The sequence below is a fragment of the Salvelinus namaycush genome, chromosome 16 (assembly GCF_016432855.1).
Source record: "Salvelinus namaycush isolate Seneca chromosome 16, SaNama_1.0, whole genome shotgun sequence".
Taxonomy (NCBI): Eukaryota; Metazoa; Chordata; class Actinopteri; order Salmoniformes; family Salmonidae; genus Salvelinus; species Salvelinus namaycush.
In genome coordinates, this window is record NC_052322.1 from 29,515,706 (window position 1) to 29,538,797 (window position 23,092).

At 42.3% G+C, this 23,092-nt stretch overlaps 1 protein-coding gene across 1 annotated transcript; it reads right to left on the minus strand.

Annotated features, from left to right (window-relative positions):
- Positions 1-3,507: 3,507 nt before the first annotated feature.
- Positions 3,508-21,829, minus strand: LOC120061290 (guanine nucleotide-binding protein G(s) subunit alpha-like). Its single transcript, XM_039010994.1, has 12 exons — positions 20,489-21,829; positions 18,373-18,445; positions 15,485-15,539; positions 15,182-15,301; positions 9,942-10,039; positions 7,195-7,249; positions 6,924-6,997; positions 6,686-6,744; positions 6,284-6,404; positions 5,942-6,072; positions 5,629-5,696; positions 3,508-5,401 (listed from the first exon to the last, which is right to left on the minus strand). The coding sequence occupies exons 1-12, from the start codon at positions 20,625-20,627 to the stop codon at positions 5,255-5,257; spliced, it is 1,140 nt and encodes a 379-aa protein (XP_038866922.1). The 5' UTR covers positions 20,628-21,829; the 3' UTR covers positions 3,508-5,254.
- Positions 21,830-23,092: the final 1,263 nt, after the last annotated feature.

Sequence of the window (23,092 nt, forward strand, 5' to 3'; positions counted from 1 at the left end):
GCATGGCTACCACAGCATTCTGCAGCGATATGCCATCCGTTCTGGTTTGGGGTTAGTGGGACTATCATTTGTTTTTCAACAGTACAATGACCCAACACACCTCCAGGCTGTGTAAGGGCTATTTTGGTTTGGGATGAGTCGGACCGCAGAGTGAAGGAAAAGCAGCCAACAAGTGCTCAGCATATGTGGGAACTCCTTCAAGACTGTTGGAAAAGCATGCCAGGTGAAGCTGGTTGAGAGAATGCCAAGAGTGTGCAGGGCTGGATATTTGAAGAATCTCAATTATAAAATATATTTTGATTTGTTTAACACTTTTTTGGTTACTACATGATTCCATATGTGTTATGTCATAGTGTTGATGTCTTCACTATTATTTTACAATTTACTAGAAAGTAGTAAAATAAAGAAAAACCCTTTTGACAGGTAGTGTAAGTATTTAGACCCTTTACTCAGTACTATCTTAAAGCACCGTTGGCAGCGATTACAGTCTTGAGTCTTCTTGGATACGATGCTACAAGCTTGGCACACCTGTATTTGGGGAGTTTCTCCCATTCTTCTCTGCGGATCCTCTCAAGCTCAGTCAGGTTGGATGGGAAGCGTCGCTGGACATCTATTTTCAGGTTTCTCCAGGGATGTTCGATCAGGGTGAAGTCCCGGCTCTGGCTGGGCCACAAGGACATTCAGAGACTTGTCCCGAAGCCACTCCTGTGTTGTCTTGGCTGTGTGCTTAGGGTCGTTGTCCTGTTGGAAGGTGAACCTTCGCCCCAGTCTAAGATCCTAAGTACTCTGGAGCAGGTTTTCATCCAGGATCTCGCAGATCTCCGTTCATCTTTCCCTCGATCCTGACTAGTCTCCCAGTCCCTGCTGCTGAAAAACATCCCCACAGTATGAAGCTGCCACCACCATCCTTCACCGTAGGGATTGTGCCAGGTTTCCTCCAAACATGACGCTTGGCATTCCAGCCAAAGAGTTCAATCTTTGATTCATCAGAACAGCAAATCTTGTTTCTCATGGTCTGAGAGTCTTTAGGTGCCTTTTGGCAAACTCCAAGCAGGCTGTCATGTGCCTTTTATTGAGCTGTGGCTTCCCTCTGGCCACTCTACTATAAAGGTCTGATTGGTGGAGTACTGCAGAGATGGTTGTCCTTCTGGAAGGTTTTCCCATCTCCACAGAGGAACTCTGGAGCTCTGTCAGCGTGACCATCGGGTTCTTGGTCACCTCCTTGAACAAAAACCCTCTCGCCCGATTTCTCAGTTTGGCCGGCGGCCAGCTCTAGGAAGAGTCTTGGTGGTTCCAAACTTCTTCCATTTAAGAATGAGGGAGGCCACTTTGTTCTTGGGAAACTTCAATGCAGCAGAAATGTTTTGGTACCCTTCCCCAGAACTGTGCCTCAACACAATCCTGTCTCGAAGCTCTATGGATAATTCCTCAGGCAAATAAGGTATTTCTTTTTTTCTCTCGCAAAAATGTCTAAAAGACAGTTTTCACTTTTTTCTTTATGGCTTATTGTGTGTGGATTGATGAGTAAAAAAGTAAATTTAATCAATTTTAAAATAAGGCTGTAACATAAAATGTGGAAAAAGTCAACGGGTCTGAATACTTTCCGTATGCACTGTAGTGTCTACACTGCATGGAAAAACCTGAATAGTTTTTTCCTTCCCTCCGGTGTTTTAAATGCAGCAGCAAATACTAGTCTTCTCAAAAGGGACCATCTCGGGACTAGTTGGAGTGCTTTCTCTCTTGACTTGATTTCTACTGTCTGTATTTAAAAGCCATGTCTTTGTGTAGCCTGAGGGGCTTGGATTGTGGGCGGCTGGATGGAGAATTGAGCTGTGAACACTACGTAAAACTGCATTGGCGCTTGAAGGCTAACCACAACAATCATTGTATAAAGTTTTAAACAAGTAAATAATTAAAATAGCAAAAAGCATAATTATTATAGATGGAAAAAGCACATATAGCATCATGAATTAAATGCATTTGCCTACTCTTATATTCATTGTGTAAGGAGAACTAAGCAAAGTACAGCCTTTGGGTGTTTAGAATGGCCCCAGTCAGTGTTTTGCATTATTGCTGGGATGGAATTTGTGTATGAGTGTGTGTGGGCCTGTAGCCAAACAAACAGTATTTTGTGGATGCTAGATTTAGTTTTAGTTAGTTTATCTAAAGTTTTATGGGTTTATTTATGAAGATTGAATGTGTAATCCTTGAGCAATACCTCATAAGCCTGCTAACACAGCTGAGTTCTACAGGACCAAGGTTTTACCAAATCCCTGCATGACTAAACGTTGGACCCTCCCTCTATATATGACCTGTTTATTTCCAGTCAGAATAGCTCAGACAGAAAATATTATACTGATAATAATCCTTATTACTTAACAGATGTAATCTGGTTCAAATATGAATGTTTGCTAGAACAACTTTAAATTATCATTCTTATGGAGACAGGACTATATTATTCTGACATAAATAGGGTTGTCAGCCCCTAGTGGTGAAAAGTGGTAGAGCATTCAGCTGTATACGAGGAACAAGAACATGGGGGGAAAATGACATGTCATATCAATCAAACCTTAAATTATGGAAGCCTCTATGTTCAATACCCACACAACAGTGACACATAAGATATTCTGATGTCACAGAGCATCACAGACTATGAACTCAGCCCTCACAGTCACCAGGAATAGCAAGCAATGCCAATCATTCAGGCCATAGATAACACAATTACAGTTCCTAAGCCAATCAACCTGTAGATCTAGCTCAATATCAATGAGAAGACTCTTTTCCATCAAGTTAAATAAGACACATACGTTCTGCTCAGTTGTGTCGTTGGCAGTTCTCTCCTCACGTTCAGGAGCATGGCACTGAACAGTGTAATCATATCAAGGGACATTCATGTTGGGCTGAAGAAACGCTGTTTCCAAAGGCACTCCGCCCTTTTCATCACAATCCCGCCTCCCCTTTCCTCTTACTTTCTTTGACCCGTTGACTCATACTTGAAGTCTTTTGCATTCCCATCTACATTCAAATACTGCAGTTCTTATTCTCTTGTACTTCCCTAAGCTAGACTCCTGACAAGAGAAAGAAATGCATCAACAATTGTCATGGTGTAGGTCAAGACCAAAATGCAAAGACAAATACCCCAAAGATGCACGCTCTAATAACATAAACCACAACTGTTTATATGTGTACAAAAAAGCTATGTGGTGAAGTAGAATGCCTGTGTCTGGGTTAAATGAGAAAATACATCACCCTGGATGGAAAACAACAAAGACTGAATTGAATACAGTCATGATGCATGTTATAGATTCAATCAAAAGTAGAATAGAACTGATGATTAAAGGTTAAAAGTAGTGAAGTAACAGTACAGGGCACTGTATGAGGAGATAAAGAACTGTCTAAGGACAGTGGACATGACGCAAGACAGGGCTAAAGGCAGATGAATGAGATGTGGTTGTATCTGGTGTAGGTTTGTCCTTGCCGTCGTGATTGGGTGTAAGGACAGTCCTATTGCTGTCTGCACCAAAAAAACTTTATTTTGCAGAGCTCCTCTTCTGAAAGTAGAAACCCATGTTTGATGTACATAATACATGAAAACTAGGGCACTGAAGTGAAAATGTAATACTGTACAGTCTGCCTCTGTTGTGGAACACTAGGAAGGACCCCAAAACAATACCATTTTTTGATTGTTGTTTTCGTTAGCAAAAGAAAAGATTAATGTAGAAACAAGCAATGTTTTGCATTTGGATATTTTTCCACCACCCTTTACCTTAAAGCTAAAAATGGTAAATAAACACTCACCCTTCAAAATGTTGTTTACAGAAGTCACTAATGAAACAAAACCTAATTGAAAAGGATTTAAGTTCTAGCAATACGCACACTATATCAAGTGTACAATTTGTGTCTTTGATTCTAATAAAATACTTTAAAAAAATCCATAAACATTTCATATATGTATCTTTCTTTTGGTATATGGATCCAAAAATAAGCATTTAAATCATAAAGGAGAGTTGGGGGAGAGAAATAAAAATAAAAATCTACGAATGGTTGTCCTCCTTCCCTGGAGAGATGGGGGAAACTGGCCAAGCTATACAGCGCAGTATAACACCCACTTTAGCTCATTATACACGTACAGCCGTGATCAAGGCACAAGGATCTTCTATTTTTTTTCAATAAAGTTGTACAAAATAATACACTTTACAGTCTGTACAAGAATAATAGTTCAGCAGTAAAGTAAAGACAGACAAACACATAGCCTTGGAAGGAGGGGTGGAGGGGGGGTTGACAACATGAGTAAAGAATAGAATCCCATTTATCATTATCTTCCTCTTTTTTTAAATTTCAGGATTACTTTTTTCTTCAAAAACAAAGCAAAGAGCATTGCCAGTAAAGTAACAGTGCAGGGTATGAGGTGAGGTTAAGAGAGTGGCCAGGGAAAAGGGGTGATGAGAGAGAGGGGCACAATGGCACAACAGTTTACACAGACAAAACAACTGGAGACAGAAACAGGGCTGATCGGACTTCTCTTCACTTATATGGTACTGTATGTTTTTTGCACTCCGTTGAGTTCTGTGAACGTTGGCCTTTTTCCTCCCGCTGCTGTACAAACAAGGCAAAGTCATGTGACAATCCTGTGAGCGTCATGGTGTCCAAGCTCCACCAAATTGACATAGATATTCCCCTCCCCCATGCCCTGCCCACCACGATGCTTCTCTGGTTCATTGTCAGTCATCAACGTTGCTCCTAGTAGGTATCTTGGCTGTGAAGTCATTGAAATCACTGAGCCAGTCAATCTGTGGCTGCAGACAGTAAACAGCTAAGACTCTGAGCTCACCCAGTCCAGGACCATGTAGTCGAGTAAAAGCGTGTTCTTTTTCAGAACAGCAAGCAGTTATCGGAGGGTAAATTTGAGAACAAGTGTGTCTAAGTGTGTGTGTCTCAAAATATAAACTAATGGTGTGAAAGAGAGAGTTCGGTGTTATGTCAGCATGTACACGCTTGTGTGTGGTGAAATGGGTTCGAGTCCTGAGCACAGTGCTAAAGTGCAGTGGAGTTCAGCTGATCTGGCTTGGATGTATTCTGTGTTTTGCAGTATTTCAATAGTCTTTCCAGGTTACTCTGTAGCTCATGTCTAGTTTGACTTCAGGAGTCCCCAAGAGTACACCGAGTTAGGAGCAGGTCGACAGGGGTGGGTTTCAGGGGGGTCAGGGAGAGACCGGAGGTGCAGGTTCAGAGCCTGTGTTGCAGCCCCCTCCCATCACAAGAGCTCGTACTGCCGAAGGTGCATCCTCTGAATGATGTCCCGACAGTCGTTGAAGACCCGGCGGATGTTTTCCGTGTCGACGGCACAGGTAAAATGGGGGTAACAATAGTGCCTGCCGTCTCCACTGGCTGTGCTGATCCTCTGAAATCACACAGTGAAACACAAATCAGACAGAGGAATACTACCACCATCAGGACATCATCCACTTGACTCAATAACAAATCTAACATGAAGACAATGCTAACATATCCAATACAAGCAAGTCATCTCATTTGGCATCTTTGGTTTTGATTGGATCCTATTTTGTAATCAATAACATAAGATTCTATATAACATTAACAGGGGAAACATTGTATTTCTGCACTTACCAGGAACTCATCTCGTATGAAGTACTTTGCCCTCGTGACGCGTGGATCCTCCCCTGGTTCTGGTGTTGCTATAGAATAGTAAGTGACTGATGAGTGTTATGATTGGATTCTAGTACACCATTACACATTTTCAGTGTCACTGATCGCTATGATGATTACTTATCAGCCTACAGGAAAGAACATTCAAGAGCCATCTAACGTGGTTAAAAGTAGAAGCACTGTGTGCGTGTGTGTCGCCGTGTGTGTGTGTGTATGTGTGCGCACCGTGTGTGTGTGTACAGTAAACATCCAGTCAAGTGTAACAACTTCTCACCATCATCCGGTGTGGTGTAGCGTGCAAACTCTGGGAAGTACTCTTCAATTTTTGATTTCCCAGCCAACACCTTCTCTGCTAGCAGGTCCTGTTTGTTGAGGAATAGGATGACAGAAATGGTCCGCAGCCACCTAAAAATAGAAACCCACACACACAGAGAGGCTGGCTAAATACACTGGTAACAGGCTAAATACACTGGTAACAAGCAGTCAGTGGTCATTTACGACTAGCAAATTGTACATTATTATGATGAGTATTTCAATAAAACAGAGGAATAGAATAAAACCATAGATTCCATAAATGTTTGTGGGGAGGGGGTGTCATGGGTTGTGCTTGTGTCACCTGTTGTTCCAGATGTTCTTGAATAGATTCAGAGCCTCCTGCAAACGGTTGGTCTGATTGTCCTCCCGGATCACCATGTTGTAGCTGCTACTGGCCACCACGAAAATAATGGCTGTTACATCTGTGGGGAAGACAGAGGGAGGAGGGACTCAGACAACCTGGTTTTGTTAAGCGAAATCAATGGCACAGTCAAAAGGCAATTAGCTTTAAGGCTAAGGCCGAAACACACAGTAATGGCAGAAAAAGCAAAGGTGATAAAATACAGGAAACCTTTAGTAGAACAGGGCTACAGACTATGGAGGACCCGTCTAGAACCCCCCAAAAAGTATCAATGAGAATGAATTGTGTTTGTGAGTGATTCTCTATTGGATTGGCTAGATCAAATGGCAAAACAAATGTTACCGTTAAAGCATTGGATCCATTTCCGACGTTCATCCCTTTGACCACCAACGTCAAACATGCTGTGGAAGAGAGGTCAGTGCGATAAATATACCACACATTACGACCTTGTGGCGTAGTAATGAATCACATGTAAGCTGCACTGTAAGGACTCATACACGTCTAAAGGGCTGAGTTGGAGGTTGATCTTCAGGTATAGTACTAATAACCAAATCGGATGATAAACCTGGGTTATACTCACTGAAAATTTACTTTGTCCACCTGAAATCTGGTCTCAAAGATCCCAGAGGTGAGCACTCTGCATCTCAGTAGGTCCTGAGAGAAAGACGGGAGTCATTCATCTGTGTTATATTTCATCAATATTATGAAAGGAAGTTGATGGAGGACAGTAGGGATGTGTATCAAATGGAGGACGTTGGCCAAAAGTAGTGCACTATAGAGGGGATAGGGTGCCATTTGAGACGTATCCCTGGGCCTCTGATGATGGTGGCTTTGAGACCACGGAAAGTCACCTGATCAGTGGGAGTGTAGTCACTCCGTTTCACAATGTCAATCTTGTCTAGAAAGCTGAGGAGAGAAAAAAATAACAGATTTAGAAGGATGACCAGGACAGGACAAAATGGCTGAATTCAGTCAGCAGGGGCAGTGAAAAAGCATGATGAGGAGCTTGTCTTGGTTTGTGTACAGGTAGAGACCACTGAGCTCAATAGAATTATATACACCTGTGTTTCGCCAACTGTTTTGTAGCAGGGAGGGACTGACCTGTGGTAAGCCATCGCTCCTTCCTCTTTGGAGGACGACTTAGTCAGTTTCTTTCTAAGACTTGAGAACTAAGTCAGTGTCAGCTAACTAAATGAGCAGCCAGTTAGTAACATCCCAGGGACCAGTGTCTGTCCAGGAACAAGGCAGTTGAGAGAAACACCAACATAGACTTCCTTGGTACAGACAGTTACAGCTGAGAGGAATAGCAATGGTTCTGGAGTCATACTGACTTTGAGACTAATGTCCAATTCCATGACATACACTGAGTATACCAAACATTAGGAACACCTTTCCTAATATTGAGTTGCACCCATGCTGATCCAATATTTCCCAAAGTTGTGGGAAGCATCTGGCTGGATATCCTTTGGGTTGTGGACCATTCTTGATACACACAGAAAACTGTTGAGTGTGGAAAAACTCAGCACACATACCTTGTCTCAAGGTTTAAAAATCCTTATTTAACCTGTCTCCTCCCCATCATCTACACTGATTGAAGTGGATTTAACAAGTGACATCAATAATGGATCATAGCTTTCACCTGGATTCACCTGGTCAGTCTGTCATGGAAAGAGCAGGTCTTCCTGTCTTACTCAGTGTAGTTTACAACTGTTTAAACAGTACCTACAGAGTGTCTAATACAACTGAATGCCACAAACTGTACCAACAGTGTGTGACAGCTGAAAGCCGGTCTCCCAAGCATACTGAACACAGAGGAATGCCGAGCCTCTGGATAACCAGGAATGTGACAGGGAGGGGTGAAATGTGACAGGTCTAAGTACAGGTAAGACATGGCAGGAATGAGTCGGCACTCACTGGGAGAGACAAAGGGACTAGGAGAAACACACAGAGATTATGTGAGTGTGTAAGCGCTCATGTGCATTTACCATTCTTTGTTATGGCAACAAAGATGGCCAGAGATAACTATGCAGACTTCAAAAGAACACAGGTGGGGAGGTTAACTCTTACTCTTTCCTTTCCTACACGTTACTGAAGAATGTTGTAAAAGTTATAACTGTAAGCTCTCCTTTCACAAGGGTTCACACTCACAAACCTGACCTAGCCCATCAGCCTGAACCCAAACAGACATATACACATCTCTAAATTAGTCTCTGGCACTGGGAGATTGAATGAGTGTATTAGAGTGAGTGGGAAGGATAGAGAGAGAGTGGGAGGGCGATAGAGATTGAGGTAGGAAAGGCGTAGAGAGAGACGGAAGAAAGAGAGGGAGGGTGATAGGTAGGAAGGAAATGGTGAGAAAGACAGAAAGTGTGTGCATATGTGTGTTAAAGAGAGAGCGAGGGGGGAGAGAGAAAGAGTAGTCTGACATTACAGAGCAGATTCAAAAATAGCTCCCTAGTGCCCTGGCCTCCAGCATGGTTGCCATGGAGACAGAACCACAGGCTCTATAAATAGACTATCAGCTCAAAATCTTGTGTGACTGGAGTAGGGCCTGAGAGGGGGAGAAAGAAAAAGAGGGAGAGAACCAGAGAAAAAATGAGAAGGAGCAAGAGATTGAGAAAGATGGCCTGGGAGAGAGGAAGTGGGAGGGAGAGAGCAGGAGAGAGGTATTGATAGAGGGAGTGGGAAAGAGTGAGAGAGAGGGAGGGAACAAAAGACTGGACCACCTGAACCACCTGAAGGGGTTGTCCTAGACTGTTAAGTAACACAATCAAATAAACAGCACTCTTCAAACATTAGCAGAATATGAATTTTTTATACAATCAGCTCAAATCAAATACCACTATAACAGATTTAACTCTGACGCTCCAGTCACTGTGGTTTACTTCCCCCTCCTCCCCTGTTCCCCTCCAACCGCTGGTGAAATCTCTGTCTCTCCCTTTTTATGACTCAGGACCTGCCATTTTTGGTCCCTGTTGCTGCAAATATCCTACATCGCAGATGCGGAGCCACACAACAGTTGGAAAAGAAAGCAGAGGAAGAGAGCATGTGTGAGAGAGTACGAGGGACAGCGTGAAAGAGAGCAAGAGAAAGAAAGTGAGGAGAGAGCAAGAGAATGAAAGAGAGAGGCAGAGAGAGACACATAGCCAGAGGTGGCAGTGTTGATGCAGAAAGCTCTGGTGATGTCATACTGTGGTGTGTGTGCACAGACACGATGAGGAGCTGCGGAGGAAGAGTATGCACTCAAGATGACTTCCATGACACAGAGCTCTGCTACTACACATCATTTTCAGGCAGAATACTTGCCTGTTATCTTGCCATGTCATTGAAAATCTGAACGGGTCTCTCTAGGAAATTGCTTTTTACAATAAAGTTTTGATGAGATTAAATACATTTTAGATTTGGGGTTTACAAACCTTAGCTGGTATTTTATCAGCCTGCTAAATCTGAGCATGCCAGCCTTGAACTTCAGTCCCATGTGTGCCCCTAATCGTTGGCTTAGAGTGTTTGTTTTCAACAACACAGGCCTGTACAAGGGCACTGTAGCTATTCAAGACAGTTGGTTCCCTCTCAGCGGTGCAGTGCAGTGCATACTTACTACTGCGCACAGTCGATCAGCTGGTACTCATTGGATCTCTCAAAACACGCCCTCACGCCCTCATCCTGCCAGAGAGTCTTTGCATTTTCATAAAACTCCTGAGAGAGAGAGAGCGATATAAGGACAGAGAGTGAACGAAAGAAGAGGGGCAGTGGAAGAGAGAAAGATGAAGCGATTAATTCACATGGTACAATAACAATACATCGACTAAATTAAAGCAAGTAGAAAAGGAGGACACTGTCCATCATCCATGTCATGATTGAGGGCACTGATGTGCCACATCTTTATTTACATTCCAATGGGGCAGCACACCTATTAGATCTAGCATTTATTGACAGGACAACAGGTTCTGTGGCCAGTGAGGGTAACTGCCAAGGGGAGTTTCAATATAGGAAAAACAAAGTGGCATGGTCAGGCTGATGAAATTAAAGAATATGCCTTTAAAAATGAAAAAAAAAAACAAGGACCACCTGAAGATAACAGGTAACATGTTTTTACAACCTTTTCAACATTTCCTTTAATGAGGAGAAATAAAGATGACATATGGTCGACAGGCTAGGGAGGGTCAGTTGACTCATAATCACGTCAAAATCTCATAACATTGAATGAATCATATTTCATTACATTGATTTAGCAAACAAAAGCTGTGCGAGTGTAATGATTCCAGTCAACTGGCATATCTAAAGGCCAATCTGTTACTTCCTTGTTTGATATCTGTTGCATAAAGTGGGAATGTCCACATAGCTTATTAAGGACCAGAGTGACCACCCCATGGACAACATTCAAAGGGCTAAAAAGCATATAGAAAGGCAGACATACTCATCATCTCCCTCCATTTGGACCATGGAACAAGAAACCCTGTCATGTATAAAACAACATCTTCTGGACAACTGGACCTTTGTGGAACAATGCGTCTGCGCACACTTGCATAACATTTAGGTTTGCTGTCCGATATATTTGTCCCACCGTTCGGCTGGCTTGGGTTACTTGGATTTTTATAACTCTTCCTGCATCCACTCCATAAAAGAGCACTCATCATGTGTCTTAGTAACAGAGTCCTCCTTTATCATCAGTCATGCGCTTAAGAAAAAAAATAAAAACTCCTCTCTAGGAACTGCTCATTGCATTACAGCAGCCAACCCAGAATCCTTTGGGGCTACAACTCAATGCTATATTGTTTCTCTCTGCTCACTGGCTTGTCTGATCTTAGTTTTTTCCATTTCATCCTTTGGTATGGCCTTTTTTCAAATACACAAAGGCTTGTGTTGTTTTGCTAAGTATATCACAGGGAGTTTGATCTTGCTTTAAGTATTTTTTTTTATTTTTATTTTTTAAAGCAACTGGTTGCCTTTTCCTGGTTAATAAACAACCATCTATTACGTTCTGCACATGATCATGTGCCATGTAAAATGCATCTGAATGGGAATGTCCCCTCTGGCATTCTAACTCTATAGTCAAATGCACTACAAAAGCGTCATGTAGCCAGAGACAGGATAAGGAAGTGAGGAGCCTGGTAGCTTTGAATTTGAGAAAATTTACATTTTAGTGGCGTTAAGAAAAACAACCTATAAAGCAGAGGTCGGCAACGGGCCAAAACCATTCTAATCAGTCGATTAATCAGCAGTCTGAAAACAAGTCCCATACCACAACAACGCATTTAAACATGAAATGAACTGGAAGTGAACAGCCCAGACAGTAGATATCCATACAAACGTCCCCCACCTCTAGCCACCCTCTTCCTCACCCTCTGTTTTTTTTCTATCTGTACTCTGAGATTAGGTGACCAGTAGAACCGGTTCCCCCTCAGCCCTGGGGGGTGCCAGAGAAGAGGGAGGGAGGGAGGGAGGGAGGCTTTGCCAACAGTATTACACTGTCTGACCAGAGTCATTCAACTCTCCTCCATCCGGAACGAAATCGCAGACATTCAAACACCACAGAGCAAGACAGCAGTCAATCACATCCCTTTCACACGTAGGCCTACACACCCAAACTCAGAGAGAGAGAGAGATGTTATGGCAGGTGTGCTAGGCCCAGAAGAAGGACAAAGCAATCTTCAATGACAGTCTATGGTGCAATGGATAGCTGCTTCTCTACCAACTGTAATAGTTCATTTTCTTTCAGCCTAAGACTCATAAGGGGATCTAAATTAAAGCATAATAACAGCTAAATAGATGTTTTCATTTTGTTGAGTGACAACATGTCGTCTGTCCTAGAGATAAGTAAAACTATCTCTAGGACACTATGGGCCCAATTCAATTAAAAAAAACATTAACAAGGTTTCTGTGATCAATATAAAACAAAGTTATTGGATGCACTTATAAATCCATTATAAATTCAATGGATTATGTTTATCCAGAAACCTGGTACCTGCTTAGCTTGAATAGTGTCCTATGTCCCTCCCAGCCAAGTCCTAACAGCCTGACAACTACCAGCAAGCACCCTGTTGTTCAGGTTGGCATCCCAGTGTGACACAGAAACATGTGGGTACCAGAGAGAGGTATTTAGGGGTGTAACAGGCAATCAGAGACCCCCAGGCCTTCCCCTCAGGGCAGTCAATTAGCTAACAGGCATCGCATCGAGGCCCTACCCACTAATTTTGTATTTTATTTTACCTTTATTTAACTAGAAAAGTCAGTTAAGAACAATTTTCAATGACAGCCTATGAACAGTGGGTTAACTGCCTTGTTCAGGGGCAGAACGACAGATTTTTATCTTGTCAGCTCGGGGATTCGATCTGCAACCTTTCGGTTACTAGTCCAACGCTCTAACCACTAGGCTACCTGCCGCCCCATCAATTACTATACTGTACCACAACCCACAGAGATACCAGAACCATGAGGCTTGCAGCTGCAACAGGGACTACTGGATGGTCATTCCAAAGGGAACATATACAGTACCAGTCAAAAGTTTGGACACACCTACTCATTCCAGGGTTTTCCTTTATTTTTTCTATTTTCTACATTGTAGAACAATAGTGAAGACATCAATACTACGAAATAACACATATGGAGTCATGTAGTTAACAAAAAAGTGCTAAACAAATCAAAAAATATTTTATATTTGAGATTCTTCAACATAGCCACCCTTCGCCTTGATGACAGCTTTGCACACTCTTGGCATTCTCTCAACCAGCTTCATGAGGTAGTCACCTGGAATGCATTTCAGTTAACAGGTGTGCCTTATTAAAAGTTCATTTGTGGAATTTCTTTCCTTCTTAATGCGTTTGAGCCAATCAGTTGTGTTATGACAAGGTAGGGGTGGGTGGTATACAGAAGATAGCCATATTTGGTAAAAAACCAAGTCCAAATTATGGCAAGAGCAGCTCAAATAAGCAAAGAGAAACGACAGTCCATCATTACTTAAAGACATGTAGTCAGTCAATCTGGAAAATGTAAAGAGCTTTGAAAGTTTCTTCATGTGCAGTCGCAAAAACCATCAAGCGCTTTGATGAAACTGGCTCTCATGAGGACTGCCACAGGAAAGGAAGACCCAGAGTTGCCTCTGCTGCAGAGGATAAGTTCATTAGAGTTAACTGCACCTCAGATTGCAGCTCAAATAAATGCTTCACAGAGTTCAAGTAACAGACAAATCTCAACATCAACTGTTCAGAGGAGACTGCGTGAATCAGGCCTTCATGGTCAAATTGCTGCAAAGAAACCACTACTAAAAGGACACCAATAATAAGAAGAGACTTGCTTGGGACAAGAAACACGAGAAATGGACCATTAGACCTGTGGAAATCTGTCCTTTGGTCTGATGAGTCCAAATTTGAGATTTTCGGTTCCAACCGCTGTGTCTTTGTGAGACGCAGAGTAGTTGAACGGATGATCTCCGCATGTGTGGTTCCCACCGTGAAGCATGGAGGAGGATGTGTGATGGTGTGGGAGTGCTTTGCTGGTGACACTGTCTTTGATTTATTTAGAATTCAAGTCACACTTAACCAGCAAGGCTACCACAGCATTCTGCAGCGATACACCATTCCCATCTGGTTTGCGCTTAGTTGGACTATCATTTGTTTTTCAACAGGACAATGACCAAAAACACACCTCCAGGCTATTTGACCAAGGAGAGTGATGGAGTGCTGTATCAGTGTCACGTCTATTCCTGCTCCTCCCCTCCGGCGTTCGACGTCGCTGGTTTACTAACCACCAGTGCTGGGAACCATCATCACGCGCACCTGGTATTCATCATTACGCGCACCTGCGCTTCATCATTAGGCACACCTGGACTCCATTACCTCACTCATTACCTCCCCTTCATCTGGCACTCCCTTAGGCTCCTTCCCCAGGTAGTATTGTTTTCTGTTGTTAGTGTCTCGACGCTACTCCTACGTTGTATCGTTCCATGTTTCTTGTTAAATTAACCACCTGCACCTGCTTCTTGACTCCCAGCATCTACGTTACATTCAGATGACCTGGCTTCCACAATCACCCGACCTCAACCAAATCAGATGGTTTGGGATGAGTCAGACTATAGAGGGAAGGAAAAGCAGCCAACAAGTGCTCAGCATATGTGGGAACTCCTTCAAGACTGTTGGAAATGCATTCCTCATGAAGCTGGTTGAGATAATGCCAAGAGTTGCAAAGCTGTCATCAAGGCAAAGGGTGGCTACTTTGAAGAATCTAAAATCTAAAATGTATTTTCATTTGTTTAACACTTTTTTGGTTACCGCATGATTCCATATGTTTTGATGTCTTCAATATTATTCTACAATGTAGATAGTTAAAATAAAGAAACTCTTGAATGAGTAGGTGTGTCCAAACTTTTTACTGGTACTGTACAAATGCTCACTCACACAGGTGTGTACATACATTAGAGTCCAACCGATATATTGGTTCACTGATATTATCGGCCGATATTGGCCTTTTAACGCTATATCAGTATCGGCCGATAATTCAACCGATATTAAATAAATATGATGAAAAAAGGGAATCTCATGCTTACCTGACCACTTGCGGCCATTCTCAGTATGTATCATTAATTTTACAATGTAAGAAATTAACATTTGAAGCATATTTTCTTGACCAATTGCTGTTTTAGATGTCAATTTCTGAGAATTCCGTGTGTAAAAATGTAACTTTTTAATTTCCCCGGCGTAAAACAGTATATTGGCAGATATCTAGTTATCGGTAAGTTTTGCCCCCTCAAATCATATTGATCGGGCTCTAACATACGTTAATGCAAAGACAATGTCTATCTATAATGATTTTTGTGTGTGGTAGAAACATTGTCATACTCACAGACGTGAATTCAAAGTCCTTCTGATTGACTAGGTTGAGGACGTATTGGATTCGGTATTGGTTGTGTTGACTGGCGAGCTGAACGGGAGGTGTCAGTGTACTCATAGCTGCTACTATGGTCTAAAGAGCGACACAAACAAACACATTCAATACAAATCAAGTGACAACACAGGATTGTCTTGGGGTATCTTATATTCAATGATAAAATATTCATGATTCATGCTTAGCTGTTTAGAATTTTTTATTCTACATAGTACCTACCTACAGAGACATGAACTACAAGGACTCAAACCGAAAACTCACCTCAATAGCTTCTTTAATATTATTCTTGATATCATGAATTTTCTGCTTCTTCTCTCTGCAAAAAAACAAAAACCTCAAAAGCTCAATCATCCATGTTGTAAATTTTTTTAAATATCATTGTCATACACAACAGATATGCTGATGATACAGCAAACAAAAAACAAACATGTATGTAGATAATAGTCCAACAGCTGGCATACATGCACAATTTCCCAATATCATTCCTTCTGAACCTGACAATGTTTATGACTGTGACACGTACATCTTCAACTATGTGAAACTCATATATTTAACAGGTCCCAGTCTCCCAGTGCCTACATTGGACTCTAATGAAAATGCTCTACCTGCCATGATAACTACAAATGATCAGACGTCAAACATCACTCCATCTTTCAGAGTGTAACTGAGCTGCAACAACCCATCAGTAGACTACAGTATCAGCTATCAAGTCAAATGCAATGGATTTTAACAAGCAATGGTGGAGTGCGCCAAACTGTAGGCTACGGGAAGCAACAGTGAGGGTCCTCCAACTGTCTCCAAATCTTTTTTCTGATTCAGATGATGCAAAGACAGATGTATTTTGTAGCGGGAAACATTTCACTAAGTTGAACACTGCCACTGATGTTTAGTTTATCCCAAGAACACAAACTGCATTTAAGTAGAGTAAGAGAGAGAATGTGTGTCAGAGAATGAGGTACATCAATAGAAAGAGAGAAATGGAAAGAAAAAGAAAGACAGAATAGGAAACAGCCAGCAGGAGGGCTTGTATCCCACACAGACATGGCCTCTAGTTTATTGGCTTGAGGTAGATTGAGAAGGCCCTGTTTACATTTTCAACATGATAGTCACTTTAAGGAAATCACATGGTTCTTACAAAATAGTGTGTGCACACTTGTATGTGACTGTGTGTGTGTATATATGATGTGTGTGTGTGGAGAGAGAATACCCAATAACTATATATATATATGGAGAAAGCATGTGTGATTATATACATACTTTCCTATCTTTATCTAAGAAGATAAAATATACTTGGTCCAGTGTTTCACAAAGGCCTGGAACCTTATCAATGGAATTTACTGAATGCAAAAACAACATACTTCAGGATTTAGGGAATCTACCAAAAACCTCCAGCAATTCCTTATATTCCTTTTCCTTGTAGAGTATATGTTCCTCCAGGACTGACTACAAAACATTGCTGAGAAGTCACAGACACTGCCCTGTATCCATTTGCAAATGCAATCCTTAAGTTTAAGTGATACACAGTACAGCTAAGTTATCACACAGACACAACCAACTAATCAATGAATGTCTGAAATGTCTAGGATGTGACCAAGTGATGAACTGAGCATATTCACACACACAAGATAGAGCGCTGCAGTTGTAAGTGTTGTGGAGTCACGAGATGGGTCACACGCAGCTGGGTGCCTTAGATGCTGATGTGCTCGTCTAGCACAAGCCACTCACACCACACCAGTGCCTGAACATCCAAACCTAACCCCACAAACTGGAGATTAAACCATAACCCACCAATGCACAGATTCCTGAACCAACACCAGATTCGGGCCTAAACCCCCAACCAACCTACTCACCTGAGCCTAAACCTCCAACCACCAACGCACCAGGGCCTTGAAGCACCCGTCACCAACCAACGCACCAGGGCCTTGAAGCACCGATCCCCAAACAACGCCACAAGGCCTTGAAGCACCGGTCACCAACCAACGCACCAGGGCCTTGAAGCACCGGTCACCAACCAACGCACCAGGGCCTTGAAGCACCCGTCACCAACCAACGCACCAGGGCCTGAAGCACCCGTCACCAACCAACGCACCAGGGCCTGAAGCACCCGTCACCAACCAACGCACCAGGGCCTGAAGCACCCGTCACCAACCAACGCACCAGGGCCTGAAGCAACCGTCACCAACCAACGCACCAGGGCCTTGAAGCACCGGTCACCAACCAACGCACCAGGGCCTGAAGCACCGGTCACCAACCAACGCACCAGGGCCTTGAAGCACCGGTCACCAACCAACGCACCAGGGCCTTGAAGCACCGGTCACCAACCAACGCACCAGGGCCTTGAAGCACCGGTCACCAACCAACGCACCAGGGCCTGAAGCACCGGTCACCAACCAACGCACCAGGGCCTTGAAGCACCGGTCACCAACCAACGCACCAGGGCCTTGAAGCACCCGTCACCAACCAACGCACCAGGGCCTGAAGCACCGGTCACCAACCAACGCACCAGGGCCTGAAGCACCGGTCACCAACCAACGCACCAGGGCCTGAAGCACCGGTCACCAACCAACGCACCAGGGCCTGAAGCACCGGTCACCAACCAACGCACCGGGGCCTGAAGCACCGGTCACCAACCAACGCACCAGGGCCTGAAGCACCCGTCACCAACCAACGCACCAGGGCCTGAAGCACCGGTCACCAACCAACGCACCAGGGCCTGAAGCACCCGTCACCAACCAACGCACCAGGGCCTTGAAGCACCCGTCACCAACCAATGCACCAGGGATTGAACCCCACAGCATTTGATTCTGAAGCAAGTTTAAGTCCTCGTCTTTACATCTGTCCATACAATCAGACTGATAATTCTTAAATTCTTAAATCGAAATCTAAGACTTCACATTAAAAACTAGGCGAGACACCTAGACAGTACATTATAGTGGCTATTGAACTGAGGGATACCATCAACTGTTACTAGCCTCTCATGTGCTGTGCACAGGTGAATCTAACGTGTGTTTTCTACAATTCAGATATTGCAAGACCAATACATTTTGGTTCCTTTGAGATTATTCCCCATCACTCTGCTTGTAAAGTCTCAAACCCTGATCTATATTCACAGTTGTAGAGCATAGTCTGTAGAAGGAAACCATACTTACTCTGCATTGAAGCCATTCACATGGAGGATTCGCATCTGTTTCACTATGGTGCTCTTCCCTGACTCACCAGCCCCTGTGGGTGGGGGGGAGATGGTTAGAAATATTTCATAGAGTACAGAGAAATGCCCTACCCTGACAGCCAACAGAGACGGCCATTTGGAATGTGATGCTCAGAAGTCTTCTACAAAACAACTAATTGTAAAGAGAGACACGTTCAAAGTGATAGTTCAGCACTTCAAACCTGTGAAATAAACATTAGGAAATATTCTAATTGAAATGGGTTATTATGCCACTTGACCGAGGTCTCACTCAGCACCAGTAGAGGCCAGGATTTGGAGGAAGTTGCTCTTAACCTCTGATCTAGGGTCAGATCATAGAGAATGATAAGAGGCCTCTAGTGGCCAAAAGGCCGTTTTAGCATGGGCAGCGCCATTGAGGGCTTCCACCATTTTAATATGGTCAGCTGGGTGGAACTTCCAACTTCATTGGCTGATTCCTCCTGGTGTCCCTGTTATGTGTAACCAGGTCATCAAGAGGCATCAGTTAATAGTGAAGAAGAAATTGACTACTTCTAAATGGATATAGCTTCAATGGCACTGCCCATGCCGTCAACAACGCCATAATGGCACGGATACAACGATGAGGCCTCTCTCTCTATGGGTCAGATATAGTTGTATCTTCCAGTTGGTTAAGGTCAGGATTTAGGTTTGATAAACTGATGTGGTAAGGGGCAACTTCTACCTTGAGCTTAAGACCACCTGTGTCTGAGTCAAACAACTTACAATAGTGGGAGGTTTGGTGAATCCACACATACAGTAAGATGTAAATGAATGGGTGCAATATCAACCTGTTGAAATCTACTGCATCTAATCTAATGCAATAGTATTACCAGCTTCACTTATAACCAGGGATGTAATGGTACCACAAAGTAACACGTAAAACCTATCAAGTCGGATTTATTTTCGATTGGCTAGTTTAGGTGTGTGGACATCCTCATGTGAGAATAACTAAGGAAGTTCTTCATCACAGATCCAATCGAATGCCTGATTCACACTATAGGGACAACCCAAACTGGACTGTGTTGGCTCTGATATTGTCTTTTCACACCGTTCTTTCCAGCACAGTTCTCGTGATGGATGCATAACTAGGCTAGCTCAGTACAGCTTGGTTTGAACCTATAGTGTGAATCAAGCATAAAGGTGTCAACAATACACACATCTCATTGTCAAATCAAATAGATGACTGTAATGATGAAAGTGAACATCTTCTTTCCCATAGCAGTGATCTCAAATGTTACGAGCTTATCATGGTTGGTTCATGGTCTGATGTTTCCCCATAAACACTGTCCAACAAAATTCTTACTCACAAATAGGCCAAGATCTGATAACTTGCCAATGGCACACACAACAAAACGTGTCATATCATATAAAAGTGCTATATCTAAAGCAGCATTGTAGTAAAGCTTTTGTTATGGTTAAATGTGAGTTCTGTTCCGCTTTCTTTAGTTACCACAACTTCCTCTCCAACAGAAATACCGCTATGTCATTCAATACACTAGGCATCAGGCAAATTCTAATAAAAAATTATAATTAAGAGAGGACATTTTGACTGCTTTTACATGATAACAGTACCATGAGTACAGAAGTGTCAGTGGTAGAAATGTTCACCATTCATTAATTCACACATAGGCCTACCTTGAAATACACAGAGGCCTATGAATTTGAAAGTTGTCAAGCAGCTAGTAGTTCTGAAAACAAACCCACAACACACATGCAGAGCCTCAACACCCATGTTTGATATAGATTAGGCACGAGCTGTTACAATCACACAGGCTCAAGACTAAATGTATCAAATGTGAAGAAACAATAACAATGTAGCAATATGTAGACTTCAATTATGTTAGAGAATCAAGTCTAACTGATACCCAACTTAAACATCATACCAGCAACCATGTCACATATGAAAAAGTTAAATGAGACTAGAGTGTAAGAGGAAGGCCTACAGAGACAACAATATCCTATATCACAACATCAAATAGTGTGCCATATAGGAATAGAAACAATGTTGCCAATGAGGCCTTGCCTACAACACATCAGATTTCCTTCAACAAACTTACCCAAAAGTAGTAGCCTGTGAGTTGCTCTATATATCTGTTTGTCCTTCTGAAGTTGTTTCTCTATCTTTTTGTTTGCTTCTCTTTGTGACTTCTCCTCATTTCGCTGATCTTCAGTCTTGCTGTTGCCCAAACAACCCATCTTTCCGCAAGAAATAGAGTCCAGGGGAGGGGGAATGTGAAAAAATAAATAAACGAACTATTCTAGATCCCTCGGTTGACCCACGGAATTGAGAATAATATTAACGACATGTATACAGTCTTGTTGTTTAGTGTTACGTCGAACTAATCAGTTTTAAAACGTTGTCCTACCGCGCTTGTAATTATGTGTACATAATGCGTATTTTCAGTAGATCTTGCTGTCAGAGGGTAGGAGACTGTTGATGACGACACCCAGGCCGCCCTCTCACTTGGTCAATTCTGTTAGGGTTTTCCTTCTTCACATATAGTTTTTATATACCGATATTGATGACCATCCACAGATGTTAAGGTTGATTGAGGCTTTTACCTCTTTCACATTCAATTGAGGAGGGGATAAATAGCCTATTTTCATCTCACGAACAGCCCGGGTCTCACGTCTCACAGTTGCCTGTGACAGGGACCCAAACTCGGCATGACACAGAAACTCGGCTGTACACTGACATGGATCTTTTTGGCAAAAGTTATAATAAACATATTTTGGGGAAAGGCGTATTTTCTGTGTATTTCCTTAAAACGGCATTTCTCTACGCATAGCCTATAGATAAACTAGAGAAATAAAACTATATTAAGGCTACACTTAACGAACTACATGTGTAATATTTCCATTGCTTCCGTCTTCATTCAACTCCTTTTATATCCATAAGATGATCCTCGATCTAAACTGTGAGTCCGATTTTCAGTTTAGATCCCCGAAATAATTGAATTTTCCTGATTTTTCCCCGTTTCTGTGATGGCTGTTCTTTGCTGTTTTTTCTCAATCCAAAGGGCCTTCTCTGTCTTTTCTTTTGTTGCTGAAATGTGTACCCCTACTCACATCAGCAAGGTTCCTAATAGCGCTTTGATAGTCCCCAACACATTCTTAAATGGGTTCTGATTCTTCTAAACACGAAGAAAATACAAAAATCCTTCGAATGTTTCCAGTTTCTTGCATATTTCTTTTGAATTCGAATGGTAGGTAGAGCTTACATGTGCATATACATTCAGAAATATAACGCGGATTGTAATAACACATTCCACTATGACGGCAGTTCCCTCCTGGGCTGGTCGTGGGAGATAAAACACGGGAATAACCAATTATTGAAGGTATTATTTTCCCCTTTTTCTCCGGGAATAGCACATTGAGATAGACAGAGCAGAATAGATGGGGTGGGGCAAACAGCGCACATTGAACTCTGGGAAGGACCAGAGCTTCATCACATGATTGTACAGAACGTCAGCATGGTGAAACTCTGCGGAGAAAACGGCGCCCTCTTCAATGAAAGGGTAGATTGGGACCCTCAGCACTGGCCACTCGAATAACTGGGTCCCTTTCCATTTCCCTATGTTTTGACGCGCAGTGGCACTATATTACCCAATTGATTTTAGAATATATGTTCCCAGTGTTTATTATTATATATATGTTTTTAATCATCTCATGGGCAAACAGGTTCGTTTATGCTGCAGAGACATAGGACATTAGCCTAGCCTAGTTGATGTTGGTAGTCATTTTTGGTACTGAGTAGACAGGGGTGTTTTTTCAATTGTGAATTATAATTTATTGTTTATTACTGAACTGGAAATGAAATAGAATGCTCTGAGCACTGATCAATCCCGTACAGTCTACATCTGTATATCCAGGGGTTACATAGGCTGAGTTCTGCCACTTCAGAATGGAACTATAGAATTATAATTCTGAATTATAATCCCAATTTTATTCTAATCCCAACTGTATGCTTTGATGGAATACAGCGTAGGCTACATTTGGGATAGAACATTTGTCCAATTTGGGTGACATTCTTACCCACACGACAAAGCCTTCCTCTGCCACAATGTAAGACTTTATCATGTCAGATCTCCAAGTCTGAATGTGAATCATGATTTCTATTATGAATCCATTTAATGGGCTGTATTTGGATATCCAATGGGACTCTTGGGTGTGTCACTGTCATTGTTTGGATTGTTTTATTTAATATCTTCCTGGAATTCCATTTGGACAGTTCTCTGTATATAGAATGTCATCAAATAATTCCCTGTCCATATTCTCAGTTTTGACTCAAAATCTCAATATATAGTTTTTCATCATCCCCAGTTGTTTGAAAGGTATTTAAATGAGACCATCTGGTATGTTCTATGCTCTAAAGATGTATTGGTGTTCACATTTATCAACATCTCATGACTTCCATGCCATTGTCACCATACATTGTGATAATGTGTAGCCTAGAGATCTGTGATGGTTTTAGCCTCTGTTGCTGTCACATCTTCTGGGCACTAGAGGGCAGTAATAACTTGGTTATTAAGGTATAATTAAGGTATAATACCATACACTACTACATTTCACGCTTTATTGTACAAATAGAGTTTCAGCATATGGTAAAACACATTATTCTATCCTTACTCCAGTGATTCATGATATAATGTACAAATCCC

What these genes read in the sequence shown, in the direction of transcription:
- LOC120061290 (XM_039010994.1), bottom strand. Translation starts at nt 20,627, where the DNA reads ATGGGTTGTTTGGGCAACAGCAAGACTGAAGATCAGCGAAATGAGGAG. An exon ending in AGGACTTTGAATTCACGTCT is followed by an intron (nt 10,040 to 15,181) that starts GTGAGTATGACA and finishes TCTCTCTCTCAG; the next exon opens with GAGTTTTATGAAAATGCAAA. An exon ending in GTGGACAAAGTAAATTTTCA is followed by an intron (nt 6,745 to 6,923) that starts GTGAGTATAACC and finishes TCTCTTCCACAG; the next exon opens with CATGTTTGACGTTGGTGGTC.